We start from the raw sequence: 17751 nt of genomic DNA, 5'->3' as shown, positions 1-17751 counted from the left end.
ACAGGGAATCCTTGACACCAGACTTCCCTGAGTTGTGTCCTGGCTCACGTATCACTACATGTAAATCTCTTCTGCATTAAGTCAGACAGATGAGACCTGTGCTTTCAGTTTTGAAAAGTCCTAGTGTACACAGGGCACAGGGGAGAGCAGATTTTTCCTTGTGTGTCTTCTCAGTGGCTGCAAAACCCACGTTAAATCATCTTTCTACCATTCAGCTGCTTGATTAGATGTTCTGTGCATACCTCAAAATATGTGATGTTTTAAAGCAAGATTTGCTATTTAAATAAGAGGTTTGCCATAATTGGCTGTTATAAATTACAAGCGAGAAGGAATGATTTATTGCTTGTAATTAGAAATGAGTTACGAAGGGGAATGTTGGTAATCATAAAATAAAGCTTAGAATACATTGATTTCCAGATGGCTGCCAGTGAAATTGCTCTTTAATGTATAGTAGACCAGACACAAGGGGAACAAAAATCAGTCATCCATCTTTATTCCTTGATGGATTATCTGTATGAATCTACAGTTACCTGAATTTTGAAATACTAGTTTTGGCTGCATAATCGGATGAGAGAAACTGATTTTGCACGATGGTGTTTGCTGTTGCAGAGTGGTGGAAGAGGTGAGTTAGTATTTTGCCTGTCATGTTTTTTGTCCTTTTAATGTCAACAGGGAAGATCTAACGATCGATCTAGTATCACCTTTGGGTACAACAACCTCAGTGAATTGTTCTCAGAGACTACAGGTTACTAAGGTGTTTTTCTTTTTATCTTTTACCTCATTTGAAGTTTTCATGAGGTTGAGATCAAAACACTTGTCCAAAACCAAGTATCTCTAATCCCCCTTGCTTGAGTCTAGAAAAATGCATTTGCACCAGAAAAAAACAGCAGTGCTACTGCTGAGAACTTTTCAATAGCATAATCCTTCTGTTGAGATGATAATGTGTTCATTTAACTTTTAAACTTTCATTTCTGTTACTATAGTTTCAAGCACGATCTTAAAATTATTTATATTTGCCTTATCTGCTAATAATGGTTCTTTCTGCTGTAACAGATGCATTGTGCACTGTTACCATTTGAAAGACGGCACTACAGGATAGTGAGGACATATGGATTGTCACCACATGAGTTATCTCACGCCCATGTTTTAAAAGTGACACTGCCATTAGACTTGCTTAACTGAGACCATTATGATTACTCATTTACCTTCATTAAAATGCTTCATAGCTTCCTTATTTTAAGTAGCTTTTCTCAGCAAGGTGCAGATTTGCCTTGCTGCCATCATTTCATCTGGAAAAATTTCCATGGTGAAAGGAACAGCATCTATTCAGCTAATACTTTCCTGACCTGTGGAGAGATGAGCTCATCAGTATCTTTATTGACAAACCCAGGAAAAAGGTGTGTCAACCAGAAATATTAGATCAGTCAGCTTTTCTTGTCCTGGAGCAATTGTAATTTCCCATGGTCTGCAGCAATTTCCTTTAGAAGCAGATATGTGCAGAGATTGTTTGGGATCTGCTGCAGGAGCATAATTTTATTTGGTCCCAATAAGGTCGCCTTAGATGTCATTCTTTTAATTTTTGCTGTTGAAAATCCGTCGGTTTAGTCAGTGGGAAGAACAGCAAGCTGCTATTTTACAGCATCTAATTGAGGACCAAGTCAAGTGCTGCAGCTATGCAGAAAAATATTGCCTGCTCTGAGTTGGGTTATTGAAGACAGATGTCACGGCCTCTGCCCCTCTCTGAAAAGCCTGAAATAGGTGTTTAGCTCATGATACATTAGCAAAGTTCCTGCTTTTCTAAAGCCTGTTGGTGGCTGACGTAGGTGCTTAGTTCTTCACTGGTAAATATGTCCTGCAGTGAATGGTAGAGATTCTTACTTTTTGCCAGTTTCCTCCTGCAGGTTTTGGTCCCTCAGTGCTTAGGCCCAGGCGTTTGCTGGAAGGGGCTGATCTCATTAGCACTGAAGATGTTCTCAGTACTGCGTTGTCTGATGCTGCACTGATGAAAGCAGAGCTCCTCTGATCCAGCATGAAAGAGGACTGAATGAGAATCAGAAGTGGGAACAATTTCTCATTTCACTCTAGTTTTTGTTGTCACTTCGGCTTTGCTCTTCTCCTACTTGAAATGACTCTTTCCGTAGTGTTGCTTGCTTGAAAACAGGAGGAAGGCACTGACACTTGGTGGAGTTCATTCAGGCATGTTGGAGCAGAGTTAGCAGTAACTGGCTTAACTGCCTGTTAGAATCCAGAAGGGTTCAGACCCTGCCTGCTGTTCCACCAGACACATCTGTACAGCTGGCAGCACTGGGGTGAGCCATTTCCAAAGGGAGGTTGCTGTGTGTGAGCTGAGCTCATTGCAGTCTGGACGTGCCCTTCATCTGGAGTCTTTTTATGGCCGTTGGTTGTGGTCTCTGCAATCCTGTCATTTGGGGGAGGGGTTCAGGGAAATTCCTTGGGGCTTTTACAGTGCTGGTGAGCTGGGCTGGGTGAAGGTCTGGTCAGGCTGGTCTTTAGAAAGCCAAAATTACCTGCTTGCCTCACATTCAGGCACACGCTGTGGGCATCAGAGATGTTTTGTCATTGTGCAGAGCGTGAAGTCACATTTGGAAATCCGAGGTGGCACAGTGCACTCTTACCCACCACCCCCTGTCCTCTTAGTGTCATGCAGCTGTTCATGGGTGTCACAGCCATGGCCTTGGCCATGTGCCTCCGCTTCCTCTTGAGCAGAGGGAATGGCTCTTGTGAGCACCTGGCCCTCAGCCGGAAGCAGATGTAGAAAACAGTGGGATCCACAGCTGGATGTGCAAACCTTGAAGTGCTCCAGAGTTGTGGTCATCATTGCAGTCTCTGTTTTGCCCTCTGAAGAAGAGCAGTGGTCCAAGTCCAGGAGGGTCACCCCTTTGTCCTGACCTATTGGCAGAAGAGTGGGTCGGTATCTCCTGTTGCTGTTGCGTTTCCAAGAAGAGCATTAAATCCTTGCACAGAGGTAATTCTCAGCTTTCCGGTAAGGATAACAATGACGGTACCTAATTAAAGGGCACTCTTAGCCTGGGTAAACATTTATATTAATTTCCTTCTCACACAGATGTCTGGTAAACTGACCTCCTGAGGCAGAACCATCTGGCCTCAGGTGGGAGGAGGATCTCGGCCGTGGTCGAGAACCTGACTGGTCTCTTGCCGAGTCATTTCTGAATGGCTTTTTCTCTTGTGCACATGAAAGGCCTGTGTGTGGATATATAGGTTTCATGGGCAGTTGTCTTGGATGACCTGCATAATTACACTGCAGGCTTGTGGCTCTGGGCTCTATTCTATCTCTGCTTTCCATCGTGTATTCTGGGACCATCCGTGTATAAAATTAGTATGGGCGGTAAGCAGCAATAAGATGTTCCCTACTTGGATGGATTAAATTAAAATTCAGTAAGAAACAGATCTGTGGTTGAGTTTCCAAATTACTTGCAGGATTGCACTGAGGAGATTGTTATGGTATTGTCAAACTTTTTTGTGGGCGAACAGCCTGATGCAAGTGAGGTGGGTTTATTACCTCGCAGTACTCTTTCTCCTTTATGTACTATGCTGTGTAATCTTTTGTTATTAAATAATAAGCAAAATAAAAGCAGTTGTTTGTCACAGCCAGCTTGTTTTTCTGAGAATTTGCTCACTTTGAAAGTTCAGTCTGTGTGATCTCCAGCCCTGTCAGGAGCTATTACATTGAATCTTCTTTTAAATTGTTAAGCTGGAGGACAAATCCAAGTGTTATCGTGCACATCTCGGCTGAGAGCAGAGCAGATTCGGCGGGGAGCAGCCTCCGATGCCTTGTACCGTGCCATTAGTTTTTGTCACAAACATGTCAAGATAATCTGCTTCCAGTGTTATGTGTGTTGGCTGACATGAGCATTAGTAGATCTGCATAATTTTTGAAGTAGTTTGAAGTGTGGATATAACACTTGGGGCTGTGTGAAATCTTTTTTATCCCCCTTTTATGAATCACATTGCTGTTCAGAAAGTTGCTTGTTCTCTTGCTCCCTCCCACAAGGTACTGTATTAATTTGCAAAGTTCATAAGCAAAGTGGCCCAAACTAGAAATCATCATAAATAGTGAACAATGACTGACACACTTGGGAACACCAGGAGCCCCATTACTTCCCAGTCACAACTTTACATTTTAAATAGATGCTGTTGTCATTTCAGCATACATGGAATTGTATCTTAGTGTAAGATATTATTATTTATGGAACTTGGGAACCCTTAATTCAGTCTGGACTTCAGTGGAAGTATCTTTCTTGTGCGTGTGTGTTCCTTTGTAGCCTTTTAGACATGAGCTTGGGTTGTGCACAGTAGGAGTTGGATAAGATACTTCAGTTGCTTGATTTTCAAGGTATTTATTTGATAATTAATACGCAAGTCTATCCCAGCCTCAAAATCAGTCATGCTCTTCCACGAGGACACGTTTTTCCACTCTCTGAGGTGCAGCCAGACAGCAGGAGGAGTCCATATCTGTAGCCATGGCAGCCAGTAATTTATTGCTCCATATGGCTGGTGTGGCAGCAGCTGCTCTGGTTTAAGGAGGTCAGGACATCAAGGCTTTTAAGAAACAAAACAACACCCCAAGTATAAAACCTTTCTAAATAGTTTTGTACAATAATAGTAGGGCTCTCCACAGACGTAAGGGGAGCCAAGGGAGTTATATATTTAGAACTTTTGTAACTATAATTGGAATCAAAGCCATTTTTTCAGTGGGGAAATAAGGTTTTGTCTCTGATACGGTTTTACCTTTTCCCAGTTGCCATGGCTAGTGTTTGTAGGCAGCAGGTAGTATGGAGGTGCAGTGAGCTGGGCTGTTCCACCCAGGTGGGGAGTGACCCCTCTAGATCTGCACTGCAGGAGGTGCCAACCATCCGTGGCAGGATCCACCCCTCTGCTTTGGGATGCATTTTGTACTACACTGAGAGAGAAACTGTATTGCTCAAATCAGACAGCAGTGCTGTGTTTGTACTAATGAAGTGAAGATGTACAGGTTGTGAGCAGCTCTCATGGAACAGAAATACGGCTTTAATTTCACTTTGGGTGTGAGAGTGCAGAAGGGCTCTTGGATTTAGCACTAAAGTTTTTGCAAATAGGCTTTTCATAAGCGTGAATCTTTTTATTTTCATTAGGGGACCATTTTAATTAAAATGAAACTGGAATGTTTACTCTTTGCTTCCTATAGCTGTGATTGTTTTCTTCACTGTGTGAGCACATGTATAATTTGCTCTAAAAGAAACGTCAGCAGTTTCTGATTACTTTGTGAGTCTTACTCAACAGCTTGATTTTAATTGGGGGGAGGAAATATTTTCAGGGTGCTCCAGGGAGGTCTGATGTCTTTGGGTAGCAGGAGAGAATAGGTGCTATCTTTGGTACAATGTTAATTGCAATAATCACAACTACTGGTTTAAAATAAAAGTCCTTCATTTCTTACCCCTTGTTGGATTTTTTTCAGTCATGTCAATGAAATACAACCTGTTTGGTAATTAAAATCCTTCAGCTGTGTAACCTTTTGTCTTTGCTGCATCCATATATTTGTAAGCATCTAAACAGGGTGATTTTTGGAAAACAGTGATTGGAAGTAGTTAGGTAGTCTCAGATTTCTGGAATTAAGGAAGAAATTTTTTTATGATGAGAGTGGTGAAACACTGGCACAGGTTACCCAGAGAGGTGGTGGATGCCCCATCCCTGGAAACACTCAAGGCCAGATTAGATGCAACTCTAAGCAACCTGATCTATTTGAAAATGTCCCTGCTCATTGCAGAGGGTTGGACTAGATGCCCTTTAAAGGTGAATACTCTACAGTTCAGGTTAGATAAAGGAAAGAGAAACCAGGCAAGTAGGGAGGAGTGCATCCATGCCCTCAAAAACATTCTCTCTAAGCTCAGAAGTCCACTAGGATTTTTAATAGATATTTATGTGGGTCAAGAGCGTCTTTTTCTTGACATCTTTGACCATTATGAAATATGACAAGAAGTATCTGTAACAGAATAATGTGTTCTGGATTCTTCAGTGGCACAGCTTCTGAAACGTTCCTTTGGCACCTTGAACTGGTTGAGTTGCTGAAATGCCTTTTTGGTCCTGCAGAGTGTTTCAGAGATGACCAGTTTCTGAACCTTTTTGGAGCTTAGCCAATATCTTGTGTCTTCTCCATCAGAGATAATGATCTGAGTCTCCCTTGCTCATTCTCTGGGGTTTTGTTTCCTCCTGCTGATTATTTGAAAATAAATAAATAAGTAGGAAAACAACTGGTTTCTGTGTGTTAACAAGGAGGAATGACTAAGAGAAAAATGGGAGGAAAGTACTGCTTATCATAAAAGACTGTATCTCTGGAGACATAAATTGGTATTCATTAAGTTGTTTGCCTAGACTTAGTTAAAAGATGTGCTTGAGGAGCTGTCTGAGCAGTGTTTCAGTAGAAAGCAAGTCATCCTCTTCGTGACTAGATACATCTAGATGAGGAGGAGAGACCAGAAAGTAACAATAAATGATGGATTGAGAACAGCCTTCATGGCAGTAAGGAGACAACAGACTATGAAATGTTTTTCAGAAGTAATAATATTTAACACTTAGCTGTAAAGGAACACTGATCCATCTTTTCTCCCCAGATATGCAGGTCTTTTTCATATCCGATGCAGAATTTTAAAAAATGTTTATATTCAATTTCTGTTGTTTTCCATTCAAGGTATGCAGGGTCCCCTTGGTTTTGATGATTTCTGTAGCTGGAGGTTAAAATTTCACCTGTGGTGATTACGATACCCTCCATATATAATCTTACTGGTGTCCCCTCTGTATCATCAGATACAAGGAAGCAGTTTCAGAGCAGTGCTAGGCAATCAGTGTGGCTCAGTTTTGCCACGTCTGCATTCTTCCAAAAAAATCAGTTTTCTTTTGACTTTTGTAATAAGTGACAAACCCATCTATTTCAAAGACCTTGGAGATAGGCTGGGGCTGCGGTTTGAGATGAGGTTTTGCTGCTGTGCTTGTTGACTGGCATCTTTTCTTATTATCTTGAACTGGGGCAGACACTGCCAAGGGAATGTGTGTATTAATTATTGTGGAGTCTGAGGCTCTCTGCTCTTTATCTTAAATCATTAAAAAAGTAATTGTGCAACATAACACTAGCAAAGTGCTTTCACTGTTTGGAGAGTGAATACTCTGTGTCAAACTCTTGGGCATGGTGCAGCTTTTCTGATGTTCGCTGTTTTTTTCTTTCCTTCTTTTCAGATTAAGACCCTTGATTTCAACCCAGCTTGCTAAAAAGGCTGCCACTGAAGAGGTATGTAAAGTCCAGCACTTCTCCCAGTGCAACAGGTTGAGTTTGGAAATTCCTGTAAGCCGTTCTCAGCCTGGCTCTGGTTATGTGGTAGATATGGGTAAAAGAATTGAGAGTCTTGTCTCTCTGATCAGACCAGGAGCTGGTTATTGTGAACACTGTGAAGCTGAGGTTGCCTGTTTTCTAACCCAGATTTTGCTCTTATTTATCCATCAGTAGCGTTAGCACAGCCTCATAATGCTCAGTTAGACAGAAAAAGAAAGAGAAGACTCCCTGCAAGAATCTAAAAAGGTCCATATCAAATAAATAGGCAGGAGGAGTAGGAGAGGGCAGAGCTTGTGTCTGTTTCTCAGCACTTGGAGTGTCCCCACAGAGAAGGAGGATGGCACAAAATGCCACTTTTGTGCAGCCAGACCTGACCCCAGGGGAGGGCTGGGCTTCTGTGGGAGACTAGTGAGAAAAGACAACTTACCCTTTACAGCATGACTTACTCTTTGCTTTGTTTGTTTGTTGGTTTGTCTGGTTTGAAAATGTAACAGTGCTGCAGGAAAGTCTGTACTAGTAACTACTAACTAATCCATCCACCCCCAGAAGCCCTCCTTAGGTGACTTTGTGTACCTGCATTTTCTCCTGAAGGGATTGTGATTATTATCGGATGGTGACACCAGATAACAACAATAGCTGCTTTCTTTCATTATTATTTTCACCCTGTACAGAGTATTCATAGGCATTTTGTGTACAGTAAACTGTCTATTGCATGCCTAAACATTCAGTATACCAAAAGTATATTTGTCCCTCTTCTTTTCCCCCCTGAACATGTGATACTGACACCTTTCTGAAAGTGAACCAGTTCCCTTGGGTTGTTTAACATCTTTAACAATTGCCCACCCATACTTAAAGCTAAGTGCCAAACTCCAGTCCAGGATGTCTGGAAGTGAATTCAGGAAGTTCTATTTAAAGGTGTTGTTTGACTGCCTTATTTTTAAAATGACTGAAACCCATTGATTTTCAGAAACAGTTTGATATCCTGCCTAGGGAAATACATTTTCACTTCTTATTCTATGCTCATTAGAAAACTCTGCACATTTTTAGAAGTACAGCAGTCTGGAAGTGGACATGATAATTAGAAGAAGGTCACATTTTAATTAGCATGGTGCAATTTTTAAAAATAATGACTCAATTGTATCTCCTTTATATTCACCCACTTTTTCAGAGCAGATGGATACTTTTAAGCATATAAATTCATGTATATTATGATGCTGATTGGTCTCAAACTGTTGTGTCTATTTCTGCTTATACCGAGGTGGACTCAATTGGATCACTCTAGAGGCAAAGGCAGTGGTAGGAAATATAAACTGGAGGGAAGTTCCTATAAATAATATGATTAATTTGTGCATTAAAAAATCATGAAAACCTGTCTTCGACTGATCCGAATATCTAAATACTTGATTTTCTATTAAAATTAATGGGTGTCTTTTACCCTATTAATGAGCTATTGGAGCAAACCCTTAGGTGACTTTGAAAAACTCAGGCAGATTCTTTAGGTCGACTGTCATGGTATATGACAAGTTCAGAACAGCTTTGATGTTTGAATAATTAGACTATCAACTTTCTGGTACAGGGATTTTCTCTTATGGTGTATCTCTAAAGTGCCTGGAGTTACAGGGATTCTGGGAGTTACTGCATCCCAAGTAAATACATTTATAAATAAATAAATAAAAATAAATTACAGCACTGAATCAGAGCTTGCTGCCAGTGGAACTGAAGAAGATGCAACGGTACATAGTTGTGCACTGTAATTTAAAACCTAAAGCACTGTACGACTTTTCTTGTGGTTGGGACCAGAGAAGTTGGGGTTTTCTGGTCTCCTTTGGACCATTCATTTTTAGAAGCACCTCACCACTGTCCTTCCCAAGGAAGTGGTCCCAGTCTTTCCTGTCTTTCCTAGTAGGGGAGATGACTCTCAGTGCTGGTAACTGCTGACTAGTGACAGGTACTCTCAATATTCCTTTTTCAAAATTCTTAATGTCACAAAGCAGCATTAATGGTTAATCTTTAATATTCTTCAAGTTGCCACTAATGGACTGGGTTTTTTTGCCACAGGCTCTAATGTACAAACCCCAAATAGTCCAAGTACAGAATGGAGGTGAAAAGTGCCCTGTTACAGAGCTGATGGAGATAAAGCTCCTCTGATGTTTCTTCCCTGGATGAGAGAAGGAGGTGGAGCCCTAGACTGAGCACACCATGAAAGTGAGAGCTCCAGAAAGACCAGAGCCTGGGCTGTGCTGGGGCAGACCATGTTGCTGGTTCCTGCCCCATTCCCAGATCTCTCCTTAGTGAACCAAAGACAATATTACCTTCTCCAAATTCACCTCTATCCCCTTGTGGTGTTACCCTTTCTCTCCCTCTGTGCTGTGTCCTGCCTCACCTTGGAGCAGCTGGGTCAGTGCACGTACAGAGCAGGTCCCGTCAATGATCGATTCCCAACTTATTGTTTGGAGATCATTATTCTGATGAATTTGATAGGTAATGTTACAGGTGCCAGCCTGTATTATCAACCGAGTGCTCTGCCATCACATTAAGTGCTGTCTACAGTGTGCTATTTGTTCCACAGCTCATTGCGCCGCCAAATAAATCCAACCAGAGCTGTCAAAACTAATACATGTTGGTTTTTTTCTGATTTGAAGGGTACATTTTTGCTATCATTAAATTGTCAATAACATTGTTATTGTGTAATAGGCCTGATGTGAGTTGAGCACACTGAGGAAGAGGTTGTAAGTTTTCCCACAGAGCTCTACTGAGGAGCCTTCACTCTCGAATTTTGTCTTCCCTTGTGGTTGCAAGAGGATCCTTGTTCTGCTTTTACTGTTGCTGGATATTTCAGTTGCCTGGGTCTGGACTATGTAAAAACTAGATGGTTTTGCCTGACTTTTGTTCAGACTTTCATTAGAACAGCTGAACCTCTAGCACTAGACAAAGACTTCCATCTCTCTCGTTGCTGTCATTTGGAAGCTGCTCTATTGCCTTCTCTTGTTTTTTGCAGGTGACGTTTCCAAATGCACAGGCAGAAGCCCCTCCTGTAGAAAAACCAGCAGCTGTGCTCGTGGAGAGTGGCCCAGTAGCTTACAACCCTGATGAAGAGGTGGAGGAGGAAGAGGTAGAAGAAGATGATGACCACTGCATGAGCGCCTTGCAGTTAATGGGAGGAAATGGTGAGCTGGGTTGCTGCCTAAGTTACCATCTCCTGGTGCTGTGGGCTTCGTTCTTGCAGGGCTGAGGACAGACAGGGTTCCCCTGATTGTCCCTGCCCTAGGGCTTCTGCTGCCTTTTCAGCGTTGCCCATTCCTGTGGGAAAGCCCCAAATTAGCCTTGTCCAAAACCTGACCTTAGAGACTCCTGAGAAAACTTTGCATCTTGAGCTCCAGGCTAAGAGGACTTCTCAAGAGCAAACTGAAGTTATGTGTTTTTCAGAATTAGGTTTATTAATGTGGATCTGAGAAGTTATGGGGTCAGTAACCCTTCTTTTGGCAGTGTCTGGGGCTGGTTGCCCCCCGAGCTGAGCCACTCTGCTCCTGCTGCCTCCTCGGTGGAGGCTGCAGTGATGTCCAGATTGTCCATGAGCCTTGGGGACAGGTCTGTCCAGCTCAAATCCAGCTCGAATCGTCACGCTCCATTTCTGGGAAAGTGTTAGGAGGAAGTAGTTGTTCACCAAGTGTAGGAATGGCATTGGTAGCACACAGTGTGCTGTATGGTACACAGATGTGTGCTAATTTCTTTGGGTTACCCAGCAAAGCCTCTCAGTTAATTAGATTTCTTTGCTGGCAGGAAAAGGCAGTATCCTCTCTGCTGCGGTTTTTCCTAGCTGGACACATCCATATTTATCCTTTATTAAAAGCTTCCCCTTAGAAGTTAAGCTTTGAAAATATACAAAATTATTTTTAAAATGAGAGCTGCTAATTATGGGTTGTGAAGACTCAAGATGGGAATAAGTTCCCTACTGAAATGTTATTTGCTGCAAAAATCTTCCCAGCACTATTCAGTCAGCTGCATGGACAATATGTATACACTTCACAAAAGTGTCTGTTGCTTTTAAATTGATTTCTCCACTGGAAAATAATTGCTGAACTGTAGGAAAAACAGTTTGTTGCCTGCATTTATTATTAGAATAATGTTCCCAAGAAAAGGCACCCATGTGGGGGAGGGTGAGTCTATGTTTATTAATAAACCCCCCACAAAAATAGAATAAAGGTCACTGAGCTTTTTTTCTTTGTAAATGTTACTATTTTTAAACCATTCTGAGAACATTCCACTACTCCCTGTCCGATCTGGACAACAGCTGAAAAATCAGAGTTAAAAAATAAAAATAAAAAGGAAAGGAGTATTCCCAGAATTTGAATGCAGGTGTGCAGAGCTTTGTCAGTACAAGTAACTCTTTCCAAACTGCTTTCTCCATGGATTTTAGACCTGTCTACCTGGAATAACAGCACAAAATACAGATGGTGAACTTCACCCATTCTACACAAATTATTGTAGATTACACTTAATTTTGCTTTCGAGCATCTGCTTGACTCTTTGGATGAGATGTTGCCCTCTACTGAATTTGGAATGTAAAGGTTAACTTTCCTCAGTGCTCATATGTAATAGTTATCCATAGGTTTGACTACACAACAGAAAATACCTGGTTTGCTGCATTCAGAGGCACACAGAAGAGAACCAGTGCATTAGAAACACACAGACCTGCCTTCTGACACACAATGCACAGTCTTTGCACTCAGCATTGTTTAAGAAAACAAAACTGGATAAAAAAATCGGGGCAAAATTTTAAGTTGTTTCTCTAGAATTAAGTAGATACGGGAGATCCAAGTCAGATGCATTGGTCAGGATTCGTTCCAGGACTCCTTTGATGTTGATGGGAACTCTGAGCTATCTCTGAACCCTTGCAGTTTCAGTTTATAAATCCATGAATAATATAAACAAACCGGCTTTTTCCTTGGTGCCTATGTCTAGTGAAAAATGTGCCTACTTTGTAAATGTATGCTGCTGCTCATCAGCCACTGTGTGCCAGGTTACTTGTGACAATCAGGCTTGACCATTTCAGCCTCTCAATTAAACCAAGTATTTCACATATCCATGTGGCAAGTATTCCTAAATGAGCGTCCAGTGATGCGTGAGAAGAGATATTTACTGATAGATGCTAAAACAATTTTATTTCATTGAGAGAAGTACATGCAAGAACTTTTTATTTAGCCCTAGGAAAATAGCTGATATTAAAATGCTTGCTTAAGATAAAACTTACCATCTAGTTACAAAGAAGGAAAACAACCTTAAAGAAGCAATACTTCCATTGTGTCTTCTATCAGCCTGGAATATTTGCATGTTTATATGCCTTTGTCTTTGTGTGTTTCAGATTATGGCTGTGATATGGATGAGGATGATGGCTACTAGCTCCATTTACTTCTAAAGGACATGGACCGTGTCTTGTTCTCAGCAAATCTTTGGTTCTTCAAGCTGTGTGAATAGTGAAAGAAGCTGTCTGTGGTCAGCAAATGTAATCGAACAATCCTTACTTTTGTAAACGCGAATTTAAGGTTGGCGTTGGCTGGTCAGTTTACATTGACCCATAACCCAGCAATAACCAGTTTGGGTTTGTACTTGAATTTATTTTTATTTTGGTGGATCATAGTTGGAGGATGAAAATTAATGAGAGTAATGTTTCCAGAGAACAAAAGGAAAAAGACTAAACAGACTGTGTGTAAAGCCTGTGTGGCTGAAAGCAACACATCTCTTATGTATGTGGCTGCTTTTAGGCATGCTGCTCAAAGGGAGCAGACTGAAGGACAGAGAGGAGGACAGGTGAAAACAAGAAACCTGCCTGTTGATTATTTGAGTGCAGTAGCATTACTTGTCTCCTAATGCTGCAACTGACAGAAAGAAATGTTTCCAACCTGTATTGTGGATGTGACCCTGTTACTGTATATGGCTCCCTCACCCAATCCTATAAAAAATTAATGACAAGTTATATATTTGCAGAGCAGTATTGGTTTCTCTGAAAGAGAGTAAATGCTTCTTTATATTAATCAATTCATAGATTTCTTGAAAGATATGACAATAGATGGCAATGTTGGCAGAGAAGAATCATCTTCCACTGCGAGTCCAGTGCAGTTTATGTGGAAGGAGGCAAAAGACCTGGGTGAGGCAAGAAGTGTAGTGAGCAAGCAGGAGATGATGCTGTGCTCATGTGCTGTTGCTGAGCATCCCTAGGGACAGACAGGTCTTCTTGAGGATGGTATTTCTGTAGGAGAGTCACTCTGGCCATCTCTATGGAGCTGCTCTTGCCTGGCTGAGTTAGAGTGAAGGTCTGCTCCCAAGAGCTGCCTGTCTAAAACCAGTCGAAAGAAAGAGAAAGCTGAGCTTTTTAATAAATAAGCTAGCATCTGCTTTGACTGAATTTAATTTAATGTAATTTGCTTAACATTCTGTGGGTAAATTAAAGGTCACCGTGCAGCAGTCTGACTTTCATGGCTCAAATCCCACCCTTGAACAGTCGTTGCTATGTGAATAAAGCTGGAGCTGCAGCCCTGTGTGCCCTGAAATGGCAGCAGTCAGGGCCTTCTCTTACAGATATATCAGTTCTCACAATGCCATGAGAGCAGGGATTGGGAGTGGAGCCCCTATGGCCAGATCCCACCCTGACCTGCCTTCCCCTGGCACTGCTGGGTCCAAGTCTCATGGCTCTGTGGGAAATGCAGTGCACTGTGGGTCACGCTCTTGATGACTGCAGCTGCAGGGCCCGAGATGTTTTCCTCTCTCTCCCTTATCTAGTGACAATCGTGAAAACTGCAGCGCTGCAGGCTTGTCTTACACTAGGAAAAGATGGTTTTTTATCTTACCAGCATGGTTTCTGTTCAGCTGTGTCTCCTGGTCAGCTCGTCCTTCCTACCCTTTTTGAGAAGCACTCATCACTAGAGCACCATCCATCCTCCTGCTATGGAGAGTGGATCGTGGCAGGAAGAGAAGCTGCCTCAGGAAGCTCTCTAGCTACTTCCACACAGCATGATGATGGTGCTCATACCTGTGGTCATCACCAAAGAGGGGGAGGGCCACACAGCCTTCCATACTTCCATACTTCTCTCCCTCTTGGTAGCATGCTTAAGATGGATCATGTAAGTCGAGCAAGAGCAAGTGCTTTTCTTAGGAGCAGACTTAGTATTATTTGGCTGGTAAATGTAGTTTGGTGGGTCAGCTGTATCTGGGAGGAATTTTTGAGCCCTGTACGGGAGTGAGTATTTCTGCAATGACTTCTTAAAAACAGAGCTTGGTAACAAAAATGATGTAGTGAGGCTAATGGGAAGAAGAGCTCTTCTGAACCAGATGCCAGTAACTTAATTTGCAGCACTTCAGTGGAAAGAAAAGATTTCTTGTAATTCCAAGGAGAAAAGGTGGCATTTTCACCAAAAAGCTATAGATTTTTTTCTGATACTTTATAAATACTGCACAGAAACTGATATTGGGGAGATAAACCTTTCTACCTCTCTTTTATCTACACCATAAAATAAAAATCATGCTATAAGCAGACAGTTTTTTAAAAAGTTGTTTGTTTTATCAAAGTTCATGCTCTGCAGCTCTTTGAGACCGTTGAGTTTGATCATTTGGATTTGAATTAACCTGCCATAGCACTGCTACAAATACCCATACTCTCAGTATATTCTCAAGGCTTGGGTTTTATTCCAAGGTACACAGTATTCTCTATGCAGGAAATAAACATGCATAAATAAACATGTGTATGACTCATGTAGGTCGAGTGCTTTTCTCAAATGCAAGATGTTGGCTCTTAAAGAAACCGCTAAGCTGATTTCTTTGTTGCTAAGGGTCTTCTGGTTTGTTCCCCCAATGGATACTAAACCTGCTGCCAGTGCAGTGATGTTATTTGAGAGCTGAGAGTCCACCCAAATAACTGCTGCTGGTAAATTTGAATTTCAGTAGTACATTGTGTTTCTGAGAACATTGTTTTGTGCACTGCAAGTAGAGGGTTGCAGTTTTTGAATGCTCTCGCATGATTTGATTAGGAAAGGCTATCAGGTAGTCTGCTAGAAGGGCGCTTGGAGAGCAGGGGAAAAAAAAGACCTACAATTCCATAGCATCTCAGTATTGCTGGTGAAGTTAATGGCATGGTTTCTGTACAGGATTCCTAAGGAAAGGATATTGGATAGGCAGACTTCACGCTGAGCTTCTTAAGCTATAGTGGTTATGTACATTTTTAATTTATTGGTGACTTACCGGGATTTTTATAATGTTCATTCCTTCTTGATTTAACTAAGCTCAGGAAATGTAAACAGATTAGAACATGCTAGTTTCTGTTTTTATAGCTAGTCATTAAAATGTAAAAAGATTAACACTGCATTAACTCTGTTTACTACTGTTGATGTATCTGGACAATTTTGTTGTGTATAAGTAAGCCTGAATTCACTTGGAGTAATTTGGACCCTGCTTTTCTCAGGATTCTGATTATAATGTAAAGAGCTTATAAGGCTCCAGCATTTGTTGTTCTTAGATCATCTTATTTGAACCCACACAAGCTGTGTATCATCAGGTTTGTTGCATAAAGCATGTCTCTTGCTGCAAGTCACTTTGCTTGACAGGCAAAACCCTCCAGCTGTTGCATCCCGCTTGTCAGCCATGCAGCCTTTTAACACTCTTGTACTGTGGGAGTAAAAACTGAAATAAGGAAAATAATGGGCTTCTTCACTGTGGTGAGTGCATTTTCAGTGTCTTAATCATCTGTGACATTTCTTTAAAATCACTGTGTTCAGTAGAGCAACTTTTAAATGGTGCCAGACAGCCTTGTCTTGAGGGTTAAACATGTTTGTCAAAAAAAGTTCCTGCCATCCTCATGACTTGTTTGTGTTCTTTTGGATTGCATTGAAACTCCAGCTGCAGATGTGTACAGTTAGCGCAGTTTGCCTAATAAATGTTCTGTTTCTTATTTTTGTGTTGAATCCTTGTATTTGGTTCAGTTAGTGCCAAGGAAATGAAACCTGTTTGATGTAAGCATATGTACCATCCTTACACAACCACACGAGCCATGTTAACCTTTTTTTACTGTAATATATTTGCTGTAAATAAAGAGTAAAACCCTTACGTAGCCCATCTATTTTGATGCTCTCCTGCTAATTTCTGATTTTTCTGTCTTCATTCTTATGAACGTTCAGTTTTTATTGCTGCATGATTGGTTGATAGTGCCCAAAATTTGTCATTCAGAGCTTTCTTTTGTCTCTAAAAAGGAAGACACAGCTAATCAGGCAAGTGTTTTTTACAAGATACTGTTCCACTGATAGATGTAGATACTTTCTATAAAGTGCATAACGTTAATGAGGTTATTCCACTAAGCTGTATAATTAACTGACTGTGGGAACAATATATGATGTATGTGTTTAGTGGAACTGTTCATGTGCTTGTTTCTGAAAGTTGTATCATAACTAAGGTGTGTGCTGAGTTAAAAATCATGTTATTTTATCAACATCTGGTAGCCACAGTTTGGAGACCAAAATCCGCATCTGCCCTTTGTGCACATGGGTGTTTGCTCCTTCTGATTTTTTGTAGAAGGGGAGATACTATTGGATCCTAAGGAGTGTCTCCTGCAGTTTTAGCACATAGTAGGACGATTAACAGTAGTTTTGATAAGGCAGTATGTGTCATCCAGTTCCCATAACGTTATCAAGGCACACTTTTGCCCTCATTGACATTGGGATGTTTTTATCTTAACTTCTTTTCAGCTGTTCCAACCCTTTCCACTGGGAATTGGAAACTTCTCCAGCAATGTCCATCACTGATGCTCCTCTCACTGGTAACATCTAAGCTGTTAGAAAGTACTGACCACCTTGGCCTTGTGTTTTCTGCTCTTCCCAAGCTGCACAGCTTTTGACTTTGTCCTGTAGTTTTTCTCTTCCCTACCACACCAGGCTTTAATACCAAAACCATTCTGTCCCCCCAGCTGCATTCATCAAATACGGCTCCTTTAATGGTCCCTGAAGTTAAATAATGCTAATAAAGCCAAAATCTTGGCAAGGCTTTATATTAGCTTCATTTGTCACCAGTAGATCATAGCACACTTGGTCTTAGGTTCATGTTTTGTAATGCAGAAAAGGCTGTTACAGCCTTATACTCCCGTCACATCTGTAAGAAGAGTTGCAGGATATTAATCAGTGCTTTTTATGCCCACCCCAAGGCCTGGCAGTGGCCTGGGTGAGTGGTTGTTGTTTAGTAAAAGGAGTTAAGCACACAGGAAAGGAGCCTGGATGATAATTCATGACTTACAGCATAACAAATTTACTTGGTGAGTTCCTTCATCATAATTGTTTTTTTCTTATGGGGCCTCTTGTGCATTCTCATGGAAATGAGGGAGGCACACACAGTTCATAAAAATGCAAAATGAAATTCCCATCTTGCCATGTGAC

At 41.3% G+C, this 17751-nt stretch overlaps 1 protein-coding gene across 1 annotated transcript in view; it reads left to right on the top strand.

Annotated features, from left to right (window-relative positions):
* The window catches only part of BRF1 (BRF1 RNA polymerase III transcription initiation factor subunit), a 171004-nt gene extending 154556 nt beyond the window's left edge, over positions 1-16448 (top strand). Inside the window, exons 16-18 of the mRNA XM_027716641.2 lie at positions 7249-7300; positions 10341-10509; positions 12705-16448. Coding sequence (XP_027572442.1) covers positions 7249-7300; positions 10341-10509; positions 12705-12742 — 259 coding nt within the window. The 3' untranslated portion in view covers positions 12743-16448. The remainder of the gene's footprint in view (positions 1-7248; positions 7301-10340; positions 10510-12704) is intronic.
* Positions 16449-17751: the final 1303 nt, after the last annotated feature.

The sequence above is a fragment of the Pipra filicauda genome, unplaced genomic scaffold (genome assembly GCF_003945595.2).
Source record: "Pipra filicauda isolate LSUMZ 115617 unplaced genomic scaffold, ASM394559v2 scaffold151_size3305965_pilon, whole genome shotgun sequence".
Taxonomy (NCBI): Eukaryota; Metazoa; Chordata; class Aves; order Passeriformes; family Pipridae; genus Pipra; species Pipra filicauda.
The sequence above is the reverse complement of the archived record's forward strand: the minus strand, read 5'-3'. Positions and strand labels throughout refer to the sequence as shown.